This window comes from Artibeus jamaicensis, unplaced genomic scaffold (assembly GCF_021234435.1).
Source record: "Artibeus jamaicensis isolate MK-2021 breed Jamaican fruit bat unplaced genomic scaffold, CSHL_Jam_final contig_477, whole genome shotgun sequence".
Taxonomy (NCBI): Eukaryota; Metazoa; Chordata; class Mammalia; order Chiroptera; family Phyllostomidae; genus Artibeus; species Artibeus jamaicensis.
The window spans coordinates 394,330-407,169 of record NW_026521854.1 but is presented as its reverse complement, the minus strand read 5'-3'; the positions used below and the strand labels follow the sequence as shown (position 1 = coordinate 407,169).

The following is a 12,840-nucleotide window of genomic DNA, read 5'->3' as shown; positions in this document are numbered from 1 at the left end:
GCCTTTGCTGCTGCAGCCAGCCACGGTCCCCGATACCCTGGCCCAAAGAAAGGGCGCGAAAGGCGCGCTCCCTGCTCGGGCGCCCGCCCCGACCGCCGCCCTTCGCCTCTCACTGCAGCATTTCGCGCTCTCGCGCCGCTCGTGCTCCCTCCTGCATCATTTGCATGTCCCAGGATTTTGGCCAATCAGGGCTCGTCTCTCCCGAAGCGGATGGTTCTTGCCTGAGAGGAAAGGGAGTGGCTGGCGGCGCATGCGCCGCGTGGGCCGACTTGAACCAAGGCTTTTATTGCTGTAGTTTATTTCCACCCCCTTCCCTCCTGTTCTCTCCCTCTCTTTTTTTTTTCCGCCCTAGCTGGGGCTGTGTTGGAGGAGAGGAAGAAAGAGAGACAGAGGATTGCATTTATTTCTTACGCTCCTGGAATTTGCTATCAGCAAGACTAGCTAAGCTGTTGCACCTTTTTAAATCCTGCAAAAAATTTCAACTCTTTCCTGGCAATTTTTGATTTAAAGCTGCCTTCTTGAAATTAATTTTTTCCCAAGAGAGAGATGTCTTATCAGGGGAAGAAAAATATTCCACGCATCACGGTGAGTTTGGTACTTGGGAAATTGCGGTCGGCCAGCAACCTTTTGTGGCACAGAACGTCTCAGGATTTTTTTTTTTCAAAGGAGGGGGAGGAAAAGAGACCCAACTTTTTTTCCCCTGTTGCTGAAGACGGCGATCGTGGTGGTGGGAGACGCAATCATATAGAAATATAAGCCACATGATTTGTGAGGCATTAAAATAGGAGCGTGAGTGCACTCCAATCGTCCTGGGTAGCGCGCCAGAGCCTCTGCATCCTTTTATTGTCAGAGTGAGATGCTGCAGTGCTGGCCTGTGGGGTGTAGTAAGCAAATGGATGCCAGATTGAATATGCATGGTTGAAGCTGGGATATTGTTCTTTGGGCTGCGTGCTGCGAGGCTGGACTCCAGGAGCTGGAAGGGGAGATGGGAAATGGATTCATTTTGTGTCTCTCCCCCCCCTCCCCCCCAAAGCGCTTTCTGGAGCTTTCCTCCAGTTCCTTAGAAAAAGGAGCGGGTTTCAGCCTGGCCGCGTAATGACAGTGGCGGGATGCTGAAAGGGCAGGATGTACCAGGATGTTGTGGAAACGGGAAGGAAAAACGGACGCGGTGATGAGCAGAGAAGGGTGGGGGCCAGGCGTGGGCTTTTTGTTGACCATGCACCGGTTTTTGGTGGCGATTTTGGCTTCCTCGCCCTCCGGTTCCGGGCTGGAACCCTGGCAGGGCTCTGCGCTCGCTCTCTTGTGTCTTTCTGCCTCTCCTGCAGCCAGGGAGGCGTCCGTGTTGGCGCATACAAAGCGGGCTGGGAGGGTAGGCGTTGGGGACAGCGCGGAGCTCCGGGAGGTAATGGCGCTGTGCGTCGCGCGGAGCAGATGGCCCGTCCTGGCCTTGGCCAGACAATGATCACGGGATCACGGAGGCCGGAGGTGTCCGTGCAGTTATGGGATTTGGGATGGTTAGTTTGTAAATCACTAGAAAAAACATCTCCGCGATGAACTGGCGATGCTTAAGCGATGAACGCAGGTTCTTGCTTCCACCGCGCCCATCCTCTTCCCATCTATTCCTGGAAAAAATTTCGCCAGTCGTAGTTCTGTACTTCCCCAAATGAGATCCTGGGGAGGGAGGATGGAACGCGAGGGAAATTCATTGTTATATAATGATGTGCAATTGCAATTGGTCAGCTGATTGCTGGGTAGAACCCAGGGCTGAGGCAGGGAGCGAAGGAATCTTTGATGAAAAGTGTAGATGTGCAGGACTGTCTGTGAGGGAGGGCCCGCTTTTGCTCTGGTTTCCTCCTTAGCCAGGGGCACCTCGGCTTCCCCTGGATGCACCAGGTCACACCCATCCGCAGGGTGAGATGTGGAAACAAATGCCCAGGGGAGGGAGCGTGTGCTGAAGAGGAATTTATAGGCTGAACAAGGCTGCTCTACAGAGAGGGTGGGTACTAGTTTTTTCTAGAAGGCCAAAGACCCAACCAAGATCCCAAAGGGCAGTGCGCTGGGGACCCGACGTTCTGTATTCTCTGGTGGGAGGAAGGAGTCTGGAGAGTAGGGGTGGAGAGCAGATTTGGTGCCAGCCTCAAATAATGTTCTGTCTTTGTGAATGAAAAAGGCAGTTTCGTTTTGACAGTGTGGGGAGGGAAAAAAAAAAAGCAAACAAGACCGATTTTTAAAAGAGCGCCCCCTCTACCCTTAAAATAATCGGGTCGCATTGTGGAGGACCTGTATTGCATGGTTTTCCTTCTTTCATCATCACGGCCAGCCTCTTATGTAAGGAGCCTTCTGGAAGGCACTGGAATGAACAGGGCTGTGATGTTTTCTTTTTTTCTTGGTGTGATGTTGGCTGGGGAATTCGCAGTGATGGCTGGGACAGGTACTGCAGTGAATGAGGGAGCAGGTGGTGAAGGGCAGGGCTTCTCCTTGCCTCCTTGGCAGGATTTATCCTGTCAAAGCTGCATTCTGAGGGGGAGATCTGTGTAGACAGGAACGTGTACTGGGCCAGGTGACCTTGGGCAAGTGACTTAACTGCTCTGTGCCTTAGTTTCTCTATGTGTCAGGGGGCTAAGAATCTGGCTCATCCAGCTCGCTGATTTGTTTTGAGGCTTTGGTGACATGGTGTACATGATGGGGTTTTGTAAAGGTTCTTACGTTTACCTTATACAAGTGCAAAAATCGTCGACTGTTTTAGTCCCATTAACTTGCCAAAGTCTACAACAGGATGGAGTGTACAGAATTTAAATGATCTTAATTTTTTTTTAAGCATTATGTTAAAGAAACAATAAATACCTTGTAAATCCACAGGTGTACTTTTGTGTAAAAAAAACCTTCCTAGGTCTCTTGTAGTTTATATATTTTTTTTATTACTGATTAGTTAAAATATTTTTTTTGGTAGGTGCTAAATCTAAATACCACTTACTGAGAGTATTGTTTTGTAACAATTTTGAGTTAGCCATTGTCAAGATGAATGCCATTCCTTTGAAATATTTTGCATATTAAGAGGGCAGTCTGTGGCTTAACTTGTAACATTTCAAACCATTATGCAATAGCACAGGTGTGTATCCATGGACTGTAGGACTTGAACATTCCATTCCATCAGCAGCCTTTAGGATAGAAATAACTCACAATGTAACAGTTTCATTGCATTTCTGGCCCTCATGTGCTGCTTATCATATATATATTTTCTCATTGGTTGTATTATAAGTGCATCAACACTTTATGATGGTGGCAGATTTTGGGACTTGCCATCTCCTCTACTTTGTCAGAACACTACCTTTTTCTTAAGAGACTAATAGTTAAAACAGTGCATACTTGAAGTGTCTTTTTCTCTCTTTGCTACAATCGCTGTGATTTACCTCAAAATGAAGTGCAGATATAATGAACATGATGAACTGAAAACTTGTGGTGGAACCAAGCGTGTTTGTTTTGCATTTGCCATGACAACAGACTTTTGGTTAATTTTTCCCGACACAAAGCTTGCCGAGAATTGACTTCCCTAAATGTGGGTGTATTTTTTTTAAAAATAAAGTTTAGCCTAAAGCCATTTAAAAAATATTGTCTTTTGAAAAGAGGGTTTTGGGTTGGTTTGTTTTTAAAATCTGTGATAAGGTTTGAGCTTTACCAGTATGTTCTGACTCAGGTGATGAATAGGTTGCCACAGACAGGCTCACCAAGATCACTGAGCCTTTCCAAAACTGGCTGATTTTGAGCATCACTGGAATAGTGAGAATGTGTCCTTAGCTCATTTGTCTTAGCACCAGAGTTTCTCATGAGTCAGGAATTCATGGTGACTGTATTACGTTTTTGTTTCAGAGTGATCGTCTTCTGATCAAAGGAGGTAAAATTGTTAACGATGACCAGTCATTCTATGCAGACATATACATGGAAGATGGGTTGATCAAGTAAGTGTAATTCCTTATATAGAGGAATTTGTGAACTTTCCAGTGTCCCCAAGCATCTCCTACAATTCACACACATACTAAACTTTAGTGATGTCAAAGAGTGACTTAGTATCTCTTTAAGCCCATTTTGATTGGTAGTAATTAGTGAATTTGAAAACTCAAGATTTAGAGAATTCGAAGCCACAATTAAATGCACACCCATTTCCTTATACATTATGTAATTTACTATTTTTAACCCAGGTGACACAATATGTTCTTGTTGCCAGCTCAAATGCTTAAGGATCTAGTGAGTAGATTAAAGGTTTTCCTAGAATGTAGTTGTTTCCACGGCTTTCCCAAATGAAGGACACAAATGTGACTTATATCCTCTTCCATTAATATAGCACATCTGCTTTATGAATCAAGAATCTAAGTGGTTGGGGCCAAAGGACAACAAATTAATTACCAAGTAACAGGCAAATTACTGCCTCATCTGAGAGAATTTCAGGTTTTGCTCTCTTAAGTGCCAACAAACACCAGTAAGGTGGCCCTTGGGTTTATTGAGTATCGTGTCACTGAGAACGGAGTGGTTGCAGCAGCAGGGCATTTTTGGATTCTGGAGGGTTAAGTGAGCTGATCCGAGTGCCCTTCCGCCTGGGACCGCTCAGAGGGCTCCAGAGGAGTAGCACATCTGTTTAAAGACAAACACCACTGTAAACGATACCTTTTGAATAAGCAGCATTCATCAAGTGCTGCAGCAAACTGGTCCTAAAGAGTGCAAAACTGCAGTGGATGTGTCTGTTGCTTGGAAACTCACACCCTGATTTATGAACCTAAAATAGGCCTTACCATTTCCACACTTAATGTTTTCTCCATGTGTGTTTGCCTATGACAGTCTTGCTCCAGGGGCTCACATACCATGACTTGCCTGTCCCATTTTCCCCCAGTTAGAAAGCAGCATGGTCTGGTCCAGCAAAGGACACTGGCCTAGAAGTGATCAGGCCTGGGTGCTACATTTATTGTCACTAATTTGTTTTTGAACTTTATCAACTTCTTGGTTACTTTTCCCTTAAAAAAACTGGTAGAAAGATGTAGCAGAGATTTAAAAAAAATAAAATTGGAAATGAATTCATGTCTCTGAACATAATGATTATTAATTTTCTGCCTTATATCTGAGTTGCTAATGCCATGCTTCCAAATTTTTGAATCATTTAAATCATAGTGTTCACTTTTATTTGTTTTTTTCCTTCTCCCCTATTTTCTATATATTACAAAGGATCTGATGAAGAGTGCATGTTTGTAAAGTACAACCAGGTCTGGAGGAAATTGCTATAGGATAATTATCTCAACTGTGTGTTTATAGAGAAAGTATAACGGCATTTGATGTGAATTTCTTGGGGCCTCATTATCATTTGATGTCAGGGGTTTTGATTGGGCCTCTGAGGCCTTATTCGACTTATTTTCTAGTAAGTGCCTCGTTGCCTCTTAGTTAAGGGTATGGAGTGGGGAGTGCACATGTGTTGGCGAATAATTACGGTAACTGGAAAAGTCTGGGGAACATAGGGAAAGATGGGTTAGGGCCTGTGGACGTGTCTTTCAGATTTCATTCAGTTTGGGAACATTTCATTGACCACCGTTGTCACACCCTCGCCCTTTATTTAGGCAGATAGGAGAAAACCTGATTGTGCCAGGAGGCGTGAAGACCATCGAGGCCCATTCCAGGATGGTGATTCCCGGTGGGATCGACGTCCATACCCGCTTCCAGATGCCCGAGCAGGGAATGACTTCGGCCGATGACTTCTTTCAAGGCACCAAGGCAGCCCTGGCTGGTGGAACCACCATGATCAGTAAGACAGCTTAAAATAATGATATTAGCACTTGGGCATCTTCATCATGGGCAAATGAGTCTGTGTTGTTTGACTCTTTTCCGTCTAGGAGCTGCCGAACTGAGCAGTAGATTGATCTGTTGCCTGAGGGAGCAGAGGGCGGGAGGACCAGGCAGTTGTCCTGCCTTCTCACTTGCATTTTCTGTCCAGCTCTGATTTTGGCAGTAGAACTTGAGAATACGGATCCAGAGTGTTGTGGCAGGGTAAAAGGAGTGGCTTCTGGCTTTCTCTGCTTGAGAACTTTTAGACAAAAGTTAACTTGAAAATGGGATTTGACTGTGGTCACTTTGCAAACACAGCATTTAGAATAATCTTCAAAGCTGTCAGTTTCGAGCTTTTGCTCAAAAGTATTTGATTCTGATTTCTCAAGAATTCCTGAGGGCGCATCTTCTCAGAAAGAGGATGGCGTGCAGCTGATGTTGAACTGGGCTTGAATCTCTATTCCACTGATAAGAAAACCAAATGGGGGCAATTCTTCCTGGCCTGGATTTGACATAAATGGAATTGGGCAGTCTTGCTTGGAGAAGGACCCATAGATAATATTGATTATTGTTTAGGTGAGTTGCTCCCACCAACAAGCCAGTTGCTCTTCATATTTTGCTTTGAAGGATTTATGCTTTTCATTCCACCAAATCTAAAGTATATTTCCTGGGGTCATACCACGTTAGGAGTTTGGTTGTGAGTGGTTGGTTTCCAACATGTCTATGGGTTGTCCCTTTGACAAATAGCATCGTGTTTTTTAGGAGGTAGGCAAGCTGCACAGTGGCCTGGCTGGCACATATTTAAGAAAAAAAAGATTTTATTCAAGAGTGCAAGTCAACATACAATCTGTCTTAAAAGCTAACAGTTTTTTTTCAGAAAGGGGTCAAAGTCAAAAGAACTTAGCTATTTACGCTTTAGGGAAACCTGTTTTAACTGGTTGTTTTTCAGAATGATGGTCTCTTTACCTGGGGCTACAGGGTCTCTTTTCCATCTCCCTCCTGGAAGAACGTTGCCCTGCCATCCCTGCCTAGCCTGAACTCCCCTCCACTTTGAATCCCATACCCACCTCCGCGTGCGTGTTGTCTCAGCCCTGGTCTTTCACGGGTCTGAAGGATCAGGGACTGCTGTCTTGTTTCGGCTTTCTCATCTCTGCCCTTCTAAAGAGCTTCCACGTCAAAGCCTTAGTACTTCTTGCTGCACACATCACTTTCTAACCTTGTAGGGGAGTTCTCAAGGGGGCCCCATTCACATCTTGGGACTCTGGCCTAGTGGGAAAGCCTGCTGTTTGGTCGGCACCGTCTGTAAGGATGCACTTGGCACCCCTGTACATTTCTGCCCCTCCTCTGAGCCAGCTGGGCAGTCACACTAGAAAAGCACTGAGTGTCAACCTGCAAGGTCAAGTCTGCCTCTGGTGTGGAGTTCAGATGAGGTCCCTATAGGCCCCTGCATTGGTCATGGAGTGTTCATAAGCCACAGGTGACATTTCCTGAATGAGTGGTCAGCAAGGTCTGCTGTGGGGGGAGTTGCTGGGAGGGAACCCCACCTCCGTGGCAGAAATGTCCCCAGCCAGGAGCTGGCAGTCCTGGTCTCTCTCCGTCACCAACTTGCTGTGTGACCTTGGCAAGTCTTCTCAGTTCTTTGGGCTTTAGCTGCTAGTCGGCACAATGGAGAATTTGCACTGGATGACCCTGGATGTCCTTTCCAGCTCTCACATTTGACGAGTCACTGAGCTCAGAGGCATAGTTTCTTTACCTCTAATAAAATGCATTCTGTTCAACGGGTGCAGAAAGGCCCTGTTTTTTCTGGGATGCACGTGAAAGACCCCTCAGTCTGTTCTCTCTGTCGTTCTGCAATGTGCTTCTGCTCCTCACACTTGACCTATTCTTTACCTGCTTCCTGCTTCTTGTTCCTTTTGTGCCTTCCCTTCCCTTCCACCTTTACCAGGTGGGCACATCCCTCTTTGCCGATGCTGTGACTTTCTCTTTGGCCTTCTTTCTCAGTGGCTGTGTGCTTCTTTTCCTTCATTCCAGATGGTTCCTTCTGTGCAGGGACAAGGGAACCAGCAGAAGTCCAGCACCTGGCCCAGGGACTTGAATAGTCAGCATTTGGCCTAATGGCAGAATGAAGGAGAAGAGAAAACTCAGGCTCCCTGCCCTGCTCAGTCAGGCTGAATGCGATTGCATGCAGTCAGTTGGGCGGAAGAGTAGGAGGATTGAATGAGCAAACTCTGAATAATGAAAGTCATCAAGAGTGGCAGAGACCATGGTCCGAGTGGTCATCCCAAACTCCATTGCCATTCCAGCCAGAGAAAAATGTTAACTGCTCTTACAAATGACCCCCGTGGTTACTGACCTCTATAGAATTCCCACTAATCTGCCCTTCCCTCAGGAGCTAAGTGGTAATAATGCAGATGAGGAAATCAGGATTTTTCTCGGCTGGCTGGTCATACTTTGTGCATTGCTCTAAGTGAGTGTGGGGCCCGGGCACGCTTCTCAGAGAGGAAGCGTTGCAAAGAGGAAGAGTTGGCTTAAGGTGACTTCATTGGTATCTATGGTCTGTTCCATCTGCTCTTGCGATGAAATTGGAGCTTCTTTAATGAGTATCGAAGCCACAGGTGCGAACTTGCAGAAACAAGCCATTGAAATAAATCAGTATAACAAAGCCTGCCCCTCCTTCCATTTTTCTGGGTTTCTTCAAGCCATGTATGTCACCTGCCCTACAGGTGAGTCTTCTCGTGCCCCCTGCTATGTGTTTCTCAGGTCATAGGACCTGGAGGCTACATTTCTGTCTGAAACGACCCTGTCTGCAGAGGAAAATGCAGCCGAATGTTCTCAGTTTAAAAATGGAGGTGACATGCCAGCAGCAGAGAATAATATTATTGCCGTTAAGCAGAGCCTTCCATTGGGGCTTGCATACGAGATCTTTGTGTGAGGCACTCAGCGTGGGTGGAAGGAACGCCCTCTGCCCTTTGCATCCAGTGATGGGTGGGCACGAGCTCCACACGAGCTCTGCAGGCAGCATCTGGCCTGGCTGAAGGGTCCCGAGGTGGCAGGGATGCTGCTTGGGGAAACCTCTGCTGGCTTCCCAGTGGTCTTGTGATCATTTTTGTTAAGACCCCAGAGTCTCCAGGAAGCAGATAGGAACAGCTCTCTCCATTTTAGAGAGGGGAAGACTGAGGCCAGAGGGAAGGGCACAACTCACCAACATGTACCCCGCGTCTCAGTGTGGGTGGCAGGTGTGGAACACTGCTGCTGTGGCTCCACCACCAGTAGCTGGATGACTTGACTTGACACCTCAGTCACCTCAACTGCAAGATGGGGGAGTCATTTCAGATAGTGGTGTGGAGGCATCAGAGCGGCACCCGCCATAGTAATAAGCACTCAGATGTGGTCTTTCATGATGTGAAAGACCTGATGTGCCAGCAACCTCTCATCTCTGCAGAGACAACCCCCTGCCACTGGATCTCTACAGAGCCAAAGAAAAGAGACTAGCTGCAGGAGGGTCTGACCTGAACATTTGCTGGGAGCAGGGCTTCTCCGAGCACAATCAGTAGGCTGTACGAGGTGTCACCTGGGTGCATCCGGAAATATTCAGCTTCCTGGGTCCCACCCAACCTGTTAAAGTAGAGAATGTGCTGGTGGGACCTGAGATTCTGCATTTGAATCTGGTGATTGTTTGAAAGTACAGACCCTGGGGGTCCACACCAGCTCTTTGGAGCCCTGGCCCAGAGACAAGAGCCTGTCGTTTTTGCTAACCCAAATTCAAGGCTTTCCCTCAGAGGTACGGAACCCTAGGTACTGCACACTGGGGGGGCTTCTTCTCCCCTTGCCTGCGACCCAGCAGGGATCAGGATGGGACTTAAACCCAGAGAAGATGAGGACAGATTGCTGTTGCTATGCTGGAAAGGGCCCTTGTTCCTCCTGACCTCTGGACTTGTTATTCCCTCACTGGGTGTGGTTCCTGGGTGTGCCTCAGGCCTTCCTTCAGCCCTCCCCAGTGGGACTAGCCATTCTTCCCACTCCTGCCTCTCTCTGGTGCACAGCACCAGAGAGGCAGCATTGTCTTGCCAGCTTGATCCCACAGAGTCACCCTGTGCTGAGTCGGGTCAGTTTGTCTCTGTGTTCTCTCTTGCACCCATTCCTTTGCTGCCCCTGCTTCAGACCTCTGTCTTCTCCTCATCTTCTGAGCAGTGTCACCAGTGCCCCCATATCTGGCCTCTGCTGCCTGGGCTCTTTCTCGGGTGCAGCTTTGAGCGTGTCTGTCTGTCCTCAGAGATCCCTGACCCCTGTGGTTCCTCTTGCTCAGAGAATACAGCCCAGCGCAGAGCCCTCTGTCACGTGGCCCAGTCCTGCTGCTCAGCCTGTACTCACACTGTCACCTTGGTCAGGCATGCCCTTCCCTTCTTTCCCCTGTCCAGCCTAGGGATCACCTTTGTCCTTAAGCCCCTGCTCAGCCCCTTTCACTGAAATCAACTGTTAACCTCCTGCCACCTTGGCAAACATTGGGCTTTTATCCCATGAACCTTATGACATTCTTCCGGTGTTACAGTTTGATCAAGTCTCTTCTGTCTCTTTGGTTTCAATATTCCCCTCTCACCCAGCCATGCCACTCCTGACTTGCCCTATTACTGCCTGCTGTTGGACAGACGGATGGACAGAAATATACATACACTAACAAGGACTTGGTTTTCTGCTTCACCTGACTGATGCCAGAAGTCTGAGACTCCTGGGACTGGAGGAGGATGTACAGTCTGGGGTGTTAATTGTGTTTGCTGTCTCTTCACCAGTAGCCTCGTTTCTGCTGCCCGCCCCGCCCCCCCCCACTGTCCCTGCAGGAGCAGTTCTGTTGTGGGGGGGGGGGGGCAGGAGGGGAAAGCCCAGATCCCAAGTATCAGCTTGAGGCTGTGGGTGGGGACTGCTCCCTCCATCTGGATTGTCTTGGAAGGCGGCGGGGATAGCAGCTCTTGCCCTGAGTGCGCAGGGTCAGATCCATTTGAGAGTGGCCCCGAGCACCGGGGCAGACTCAGAGGTCATTCCCTAGACCCTTGGGGCTTATCCCGGCTTCTCTAGAGAGCCTTGCCCTGAGGCAGGCAGCCTGAGCCCAGGCGAGGTGGTGCCCGGGTGCCCTGCTGGCTGGGCTGCCCTGAGAGACGTGGCTCCGTGTCCTTGTGGCACAGCCACTGCTCCTCATTTTTCATCCATGTGGCATTTGTGTTTGCTCTCTGCTCTGACGAGTACACGTGTGTGAACACACACACACACTATAATATGAATGTGTCTGTAATTGATACTTTGATTATTCCCTTTGCATCATTCATTTGACTCGGGTTAGAAAATGTTTACAAAATAGCCCGACCACATCAGACTACAGTTTCAAAGTCTAGGACCAGAGTTGTCACCACAAAGTCTACCCGTGGCCCGGCGATTAGAAAGCCGCGCTGTATCCGATGGCTGTCGGTATAGGCCCTCTGTCTCCTCCTCCTGAGCCCTCTCCCTGGGCTCCACGTGGGTGGGGCCACACATGAGTGGACAGGGGGGCCTGCTGCGAGCCAGGGGACACCATGGGACATGGATGACAGGGCCCGCTTAGGTGGTGTCCAAATCGCAACCACAAGTGGCTGGCCTGGGAGAATCTGTCCACTCCCTGGGACATTTTGGGCTGATCACCTAACACCTGGTGCCAAGCAGAATGCAGGAAGAAAGGAAAAAATTGATGTGTCCAGAGAAATAGCACAGCTGTTCCAGAGGCCCAGCGTGCACATGTACTAAGTGCTTTTCTCAGGATGGAGGCTGCTGACATGGGCTCTACACACCAGCCTCCTAGCCGGTAGCATTTAAGGTCTACTCGGCCCTCCCAGAGGAGGAACAGTCCTGTTTGGGTTGCTAGTCCCTGCCTATGTCATGGATATTGTAGCAGTTACCCTAATCTCCTGAGGGTTTCTTGCCTGGCTTCTGGCGGTGAGAGGGAGCTGGTAGTGCAGAGAACCACCTAGCCCCAGAGGGGTGGGCCGTCCTCTCTGCAGATGGTGTCTGCTTGCCCCCTTCTCCAGTTCTGACTCAGCCCTGAGGGGTGGGCACAGAGGCTGGGGCACTGGCATGCACCCAGAGACTGTCCTGACTTCCTAGTGAGGGGGATGTGCAGACTGTTGGGCTCTTCCTGCCAGTCCTGTTGCCCAGAGTGACAGCCAGAGCCACGAGAGGCTGTGAGGGAAGGGGAGTCATGGGGCTCTACAAAGTCTTCAGACATGAGGGATGGCCTTTCAGTGTTTAGCATTCCATGGGCTCTGGGGTCCGAGTGGCTACAGAAGAGCCTGCATGACACACAGACATCCAATCCAAGGACACTCACATTCTGGGTTCCGGCTGAGTGAGCTGGGCAGAGAGACTTCTGGATTTCTATGTTTATAGGCCTCCTGAGCACGTGGAAGCCACCCACACTGGCTGCCTGAGAAGCAGCTACGTGAGCCTCGACAGGACCTTATCCCTGTTGCTCTTCCTACTTTTGATGGCTTTAACGTTGTTTTTCGGGGGCCACCCTTCTTTCATGTGAAATCATGGGGCCCCTCTACCTGGCAGGTAAGACTGATAAAGGCAGAGCAGCTCTGGCTGCGGTGTGGGCTGTGGCAAGCCCGGAGCCTTGCTCCCTCTCGCCCGGCCGTCCTTCCTGGGATTCCTAGGGCTGGGAAGTCCCCGTCCCCTCCCCGCCTGCCCCCATTGCTTCCCACCCCTCCAAGCAGGGGCCCTGCCTGACTCTGGGTTGAGTGGTAGGAAAAGGGTGTTCAGTAACTAGGAGGAGCTCACCCACGTAGTCACTTAAGAAAACTCCTCACAACCACACTGTAACTTCAGCGGTTTGGTTTAACATACCTCCTTTTGTCCAAGACAGGAACCAGGACAGAACACTCTTTTCACTTCCCCTGCCCGGGTTTGCTTTACTTTTCATGAAAACCCATAATAGCCGATACTCTTCCTTTAAAAAATCAAAGGTTGTGAATTTTTCAAGGAAAATGACTGTCTTGGGAGTGGTTGGCGAAGCCG

The 12,840-nt window shown here is 48.9% G+C and overlaps 1 protein-coding gene across 2 annotated transcripts in view; it reads left to right on the top strand.

Moving 5' to 3' along the window:
- Positions 1 to 253: 253 nt before the first annotated feature.
- Positions 254 to 12,840, top strand: part of DPYSL2 (dihydropyrimidinase like 2) — a 71,470-nt gene continuing 58,883 nt past the window's right edge. The window contains exons 1-3 of one of the 2 annotated variants that reach the window (XM_037167101.2): positions 254 to 585; positions 3,868 to 3,956; positions 5,598 to 5,782. In XM_037167101.2, coding sequence (XP_037022996.1) covers positions 547 to 585; positions 3,868 to 3,956; positions 5,598 to 5,782 — 313 coding nt within the window. In that variant the 5' untranslated portion in view covers positions 254 to 546. Of the gene's footprint in view, positions 586 to 3,867; positions 3,961 to 5,597; positions 5,783 to 12,840 lie in introns of those variants that run through there. The other variant, XM_053668131.1, reaches the window with a different exon arrangement.